The sequence below is a fragment of the Ursus maritimus genome, unplaced genomic scaffold, assembly GCF_017311325.1.
Source record: "Ursus maritimus isolate PB19 unplaced genomic scaffold, ASM1731132v1 scaffold_24, whole genome shotgun sequence".
NCBI classification, from domain to species: domain Eukaryota; kingdom Metazoa; phylum Chordata; class Mammalia; order Carnivora; family Ursidae; genus Ursus; species Ursus maritimus.
Genome location: NW_024424897.1, coordinates 16404252 through 16410442, shown reverse-complemented (window position 1 = coordinate 16410442; position 6191 = coordinate 16404252). Strand labels below are relative to the sequence as shown.

Here is a 6191-nt window from a genome sequence, read left to right as displayed (position 1 = left end):
CATTTAAGAAGGTACAGAAAACTTCTAATGTCACATGAGGCCTCAAAAAAATAAGCTTAAGAGGGGCTCTTTACCCGTAAGAGGAATTTGGATGGCAAGAAATAGCTTTGGAAGCATTGATACAACTTACAAACAGGTAAATTTCCTAAGAGAGAATCCCACATTACATTAGTTCAAATACTAATAGCTGTTATATGTAAAGAGCTGTATGTAAAGAAGCCAACCGGGAGAAATTTCTATTTCATCCTGCGAAGAAAAATCAAGGAAATATAGAAGTGGCCATGTATTAAAATATTTATCATTTGACATCACAGGCCTATGAAGGGTCATGTGAAGTAATTTCTAAAATTGATTTGCTTTGTAACTCCAAAATAAAGCAAGCCCATAACTCAATGACAGCAGTTGGTAGAGGTCAACTCTTCTATTCAAGGCAAAGATCCTACAGTGAGTCGAAAATCTCCCAGACCTGGTCCATCAGTAAGGGACAAAAGATTCAGTTTCTTGAGATGGCAGGGGGAAAATGACTTGGCACTGCATCACACTTCAAATCCAATAGGGTTTCTCCCATGCCAACAGAGCACTGTGCGTCAAAGCATACCCTGGTGTCGTAAGGACAGTGGGATGGATGTAAAAACCCTTATTTGCCTTTCATTTCCTGAACGCCTTATCAACATGCACAATAAAACACCCCTGATTCCCATCACAGGTCACGGGGAAAGCCCCCAGATTTGCCGTTGCCACCCCCTTCCCTCGTAGAGGTGCTTGCCCCTCAAAACTGGGCCTTGGAGTTTTCTCTTCCCAGATCATTGTCCAGGGGGGCAAATTCACTGCGCGAGGAAAGCAACGTGGGCTAGGAAGTCTGTTACCAAAACAGAAATCAGGATTAAAAATACCGATCCTATCGTCCCTCCAGCCTCTCCCAGAGCACAAAAACAAAACCAAACACCCCCCGCCAACTTGCCCCACCATTACGAAGGTGGTCCAAGCTCCTCTGATCAAATGTGCCTCCCAATCATCCTCTGGGCGAGAGAGCACCTGGGGCGAGTTTTCGGCGCCCCCCCCACCCCGCCCCTCGTCTCTCACCCCGGCCGGGGCCAGGCCCCTGGACTGACAGGAGGGGCTGGCCCCGGACGCTGGCCCGCCGGGGGAAGGAGGCATTATCGCCCAACCGCGCTCACACCGCAGGTGGAAGCAACGCAGGCCCTTAGGTAACACGGCTCGGGCTGCGGGCGAGGCCTCGGAGCCGACCAGAAGACAGGCAGGACCCGGCAGCAGGGGAGGCGGGAGAAGCAGCCGGGCCTAGGCCGCACCAGGCCGCGGAGTGGCCATACGCGGCTTCCCGGCCGAGGCTGCGAGCCAAGCCTCAGAGAGCGGGGTTATCATTACCTGGACGGGTTCCTGCAGCACCGTCATCCTTGAGGCTCAGGCCCACTTTCTGCAGTGCCTCAGGCCCCCCCCGTAGCGGCTCCGGCCCGGCCAGCCCCGGCTCATTTAAACTCACCAGCGACCGTTACCGGGGGATGGGGGAGGCCGAGCGATTGCCGAGTACCTCCGAGCGGGATACGGAAATACCCGAAATGGAGAGATCCGCGCGGGAGTCAGACGGAAAAGCCCGAAGCCGATCGGCGGAGGGGGAGACCGTTGCCGGAAATTGGCGAGGATTCCCGGAGACTACCGAGTCCGATCCAGAGCGTAGTTTTCTCCTTTCGGCCACGCCTTCACTCACGCACGCCACGCCCAATCGGCCTCCCTAGGCTGGGCCACGCCCAATCGGCGACCCGCCGGCTGGGCGTGGCTTGCCGAAGCGGGCGGGGAGCGTTACGTGGCCGGACTACTGTCTCCACTCGCCGCTCAACCTCTGCGGATCAATTGATGCGCGGTAGATTAAACAGAGGGTAAAATAAGAGAGTTTGGGGCTGACTTTAATTAAGAAGTATTTGTCTGTTGAGTTTAGTTCATTCATCATTCCAGAAGTACCTATCATGGCTCAAAGGGAAATAGGAAATTTCGAAGGATTGCCACCCTTGGAAGATTTAGGCTGTCCACACTGAAGAAGTTACGGTCTCTTCAAAGGAAAGACAATGTAACAGAGTGCTGCGTTATGTGGTGCCCATCATAAGTGACGTCAAAAGTAAGAGGAGAGGGAAGTAAATTGGGATTAAGATGAGGAAGGTTTAATGGAAGGAAAAAGGGAGACAAACTGGATTCCGAAGGATGGGTAGAATTAGAAGAGAAGGCTGGTAAGTGAGGGGAAGCAGAAATGAGATCAGTCTGGTAAGAGTTAAGGCATTCACTGGAAATAACTACTTAGGTGACCAGATCATGGAAAATCTCGGAAGGCAGGCAGAAATTTTTATTCCTAGATAGGAAAGGCCTTGTGGTGTGTTGGGAAATCCGGAGGCTTGATTTTGAATTTTACCTCCGGCACTAACTAGTTTTAGGTCCTTAGGCAAGTCATCTTTCTGAACTTCTATTTCCTTAGTCTGAAAAAGATGACTAAAAGAATTAAATGAATTGATGTGTGTTGATGTGTCTAATAGGCTCTCTCAAATTTCCTTCCTCTCCCCCCAAAATGTGTGACCAGGGAACTATTAAAATTTTGTTTTTTGGTAGGTGATGGAAACAGATTTTGAAAGTTAGTTGTCTAATCTAAGGCCTAGGTCTGTAAGTTAAACCCCATCCGTTCTCATTGATTAAAGTGTGACAGGGCGGGCCTGGATTCAAGAGGAGGAGAAATAGACTCCAGCTCTAGATGGGAGGAGTAGCAAAGTGACCCTGCAAAAGGCTTGTGCCCCCAGGGGATTGACTGCTGGACCATCTTTGGAAACAATCTACCAGATATGAGATGAGAATCTAGTAGTGGTAATGGAAAGAAAGAGATGGATAAGAGATATCACCCTTAAAATGTGATGCTTTGAACTGAATGCAACACTCCACATTTATTCTAATTAATGTGGAGAATGATGAGACTATTGCTTTTATGATTTAGATGACTTCTATTAAAGTAGACTAAAGCTGTGTTTGCATTTTAAACTGTCATGTAACATTGTTTGTTCATGCTAAGTTTGTGGTCATTTTATACACACGGCTCTTTTTCACGCAACATGCTGCCAACCCAAGTCTTGTGCTTGTGCAATAGGTTCTTGTAAACTCGAATGTAGGAACTTACAACACAGCATATAATGATATTTGTGTGTGTGAAATGTGTATCTAGAGTCAGCATTTAAAGAGACCGTGATGCTTGGCATTCTGGCTCTGAAGCTTAGAATTTGCTTAACGCATACCCGCTTCTTCCCCCTCCCACCCCCCCAAAAAGGCATGTCTTTTCTAACTGTTCTTCACTGGGCTAATACATCTGTTGTGGTTTTCTGCTCATCCACAGCAAGGCCACATTGTTTGAAGTTGTGCTTTGGTGGGGTCTTTTAAAGCATTTTTATTTCCTTCTTGTTCCTGATTGACCTACTTAGACTTGCCATCCAGCAACCACTCGGGGATCCTGCTGTCATCCATTATCCACATATGTTTAGCTGGTGAGCAAATCTGGGTTGCAATAAGCATTATTCCAAACATGGTAAATTATCTCTTCTCCTTAGCCTGCTTCTTGGTCTGTTTCATGTTCAATCAGATTCGGAGGTGGCTATTAGGGAGCTATTCAAGAAGCTAGACTTGTATCATTGCCAAGATGCAGGTCCCATTAAAACATAGTCCCCAGCAAGCTTACTCTTCTGAATTTCTTCAGTCCCCCTTGTCTGTATCCTTCTTTTGTCCCTGTTGAGGCTGCTGTCTTACCCTTCTTCTGTTATCTGACCTTGAAGCTTTTACCCCTGTGTTTCCTCCTCCCTCTTGGTCAAATCATCCTTTGGCATCTCTTATCACACAGTCTCCTGCTCTTCCTCCTACTGCTCTGTTTTCATCAGTTTCCTTTGCCCCCCCCCCATGTGAGAATGCTTCAAGGGTCTGTTCTAGGCCATCTCCTCACCCTATGCTTTCTTCCTTTGCAAACCCACCTATTCTCTTGGCCTCCACTTTCATCTAAAATTGTTCCAGGGGTGCGTGGGTGGCTCAGTCGATTAAGCATCTGACTCTTGATTTCAGGTTATGATTTCAGGGTTCTGAGATTGAGCCCCAAGTCAGGCTCGGAACTGGACTTGAAGCTTGCTTAAGATTGTCTCTCTCCTTCTCCCTCTGCCCTTGCCTCACTTTCCTCTCCCAAGGGGGGGGGGAGTAAAATTGTTCCAAAATCTCTATCTCTAGCCAGACCCCTTCTCAGAACTTCAGACCCGAATGCCTAGCTGTCAACTGGACATCTCACAGGTGTTTGTTCAGAACGACATCCTTGGTCCTCATACTTGAAATATTTCCTACCCCAATTTAAGGTACTGTCACCCTCTCTGTTGCCCAAACCTGAAACAGCTCTCTCTCTTTGACCCTAGCATCCAGTGACAAAAGCCCTACTAATTTTACCCTGAAAGTACCTTTGTGTCTCTTCCTGTCTCTAGCCTTACCTATCCTCAAAACCAAGTCTGATCATGTCAGGACTCTGTCCTAAACCTTCCCACCCAACTCGTGAATTCCCATTGCTCTCAGGATATCGCTCAAACCTGTTCACTTCTCTCTCTTTTTTTTTCTTAAGAGAGAGAGCACGAGCGAGTGTGCAAGTGGGGAGGGGCAGAGGGAGAAGGAGGCAAAGAGTCTTAAGCAGGCTACATGCCCAACACAGAGCCCCACTGATAAGGGGCTTGATCCCCAGACCCTGAGAGCATGACCGGAGCCAAAATCAAGAGTCAGACACTTAACCAACTGAGCCACCCAGGCACCCCTAACTTTTCTTTAAGGCCCTCCCAGGTCTAGTCCCTGCCTTCTTATTCAGCCTTGTCTCACCTCCCTGTTATACTCCACATTCCCACGAAGGGGACCAGAATATGTCACTTTGGCATGAGGATTATTTTGACCTGAAAGCAATTAGGAAGCAGCAAACACAGAAAGAGCTCTTTGCTTTCCGCTATCTGCCTAAAAGCAGGACATAAATTTCCCTTTGTGAAGGTGCTTCCCTCCCCGCTCCTGTACCAGGAGGAGGAAAATAACCATTATCACTAGAGACGAGGATTTGGCACTGATTTGGGTCTGCACAAACAAACCCTACTGAAATAACCCTTACCTTCCATTAGTTCCCCCATGTATTTACCTTCCCACAACTTACCACCCTACAGGCCCCAAACTTCCCCCTCTATTTTGTCACTTCTCCACAAATGTATTGCTATTTGCTAAGATGGTATATAAGCCCCAATCACCTTTTGTTTTTAAACTCTTGTTTTTAAAATTCTGTTAATCTGTCTTTTGTCAGTTTAATTTGCAGGGCCCATGTTTCAAACCTAAGAGGGTAGAGGGAAGGTCGCATGGGGCAGAGAGCAAGAAAGTGGCCATCTACAAGCCAGGAAGAAAGCTCTCACCAGAAACCAAAGTTGCTAGCACCTTGATCGTGGACTTCTAGCCTTCAGAACTGTGAGAAAATACATTTCTTTGTTTAATCCACCCAGTCTGTAGTATTTTGTTCTAGCGTCCTGAGCAGACCACTATGATCAAGATGGTTTGTGTCTTATCTCCCTAAGGAAAGGCTGTCTTATTTTCTCTATATTGTTCTTTGAAAAGCATTACATATTTAGTATATGCTTAAAAATATTGACTAAAGTCAATAAAACAATATTGACTGATTAAAGCCTTTACACATATTACTTCTTCCTGAAATACTTTGCCCTTACTCTTTAGCTAAATTCAACTCATCTTTCAGGCTTCAGCCTTGATATTATGTCCTCAGAATATTCCCTGTCCACCTAAACAAAATTATTAGCTCTACCCTATGATTCTCACTTACAGCATCTTTGTTCTTTTCCTTCATAGTGTGTATGGTAATTTTAGTTGTATTTGTTTAATATAAATTCCATGAAGGCAGGGACTTTGGCTTACCCTGATGCCCCCATTATCTAGTAGAGTGCCCTGCACAAATATAAAGTTATTAAAATATTATAAATTTATAAATTATAAAGTTATTAAAATATTATAATATTTTAAAATATTAAAATATTATAAATCAAAATATAAAATATTATAATATAAATAATATTATATTATAATATTGAAATATTATAAATCCATATAAATTATATATATAAATTATAAATTATATATAAATT

At 45.2% G+C, this 6191-nt stretch overlaps 1 protein-coding gene and 1 long non-coding RNA gene across 8 annotated transcripts in view; one reads left to right on the top strand and one right to left on the bottom strand.

The window, feature by feature from the left end:
- The window catches only part of CDC27 (cell division cycle 27), a 74645-nt gene extending 72927 nt beyond the window's left edge, over positions 1-1718 (bottom strand). For all 7 annotated transcript variants that reach the window (XR_005837355.1, XM_008693574.2, XM_008693576.2 and 4 more), the window contains exon 1: positions 1387-1718. Coding sequence is in view for 6 of the 7 variants with exons in the window: in XM_008693574.2 (XP_008691796.1) it covers positions 1387-1413 (27 nt within the window). In the remaining variant the exon portion in view is untranslated. The remainder of the gene's footprint in view (positions 1-1386) is intronic.
- A 74-nt stretch (positions 1719-1792) lies between these two features.
- The window catches only part of LOC121104976, a 12789-nt gene continuing 8390 nt past the window's right edge, over positions 1793-6191 (top strand). Inside the window, exons 1-2 of the long non-coding RNA XR_005837354.1 lie at positions 1793-2131; positions 5345-5502. This is a non-coding gene — a long non-coding RNA (uncharacterized LOC121104976). The remainder of the gene's footprint in view (positions 2132-5344; positions 5503-6191) is intronic.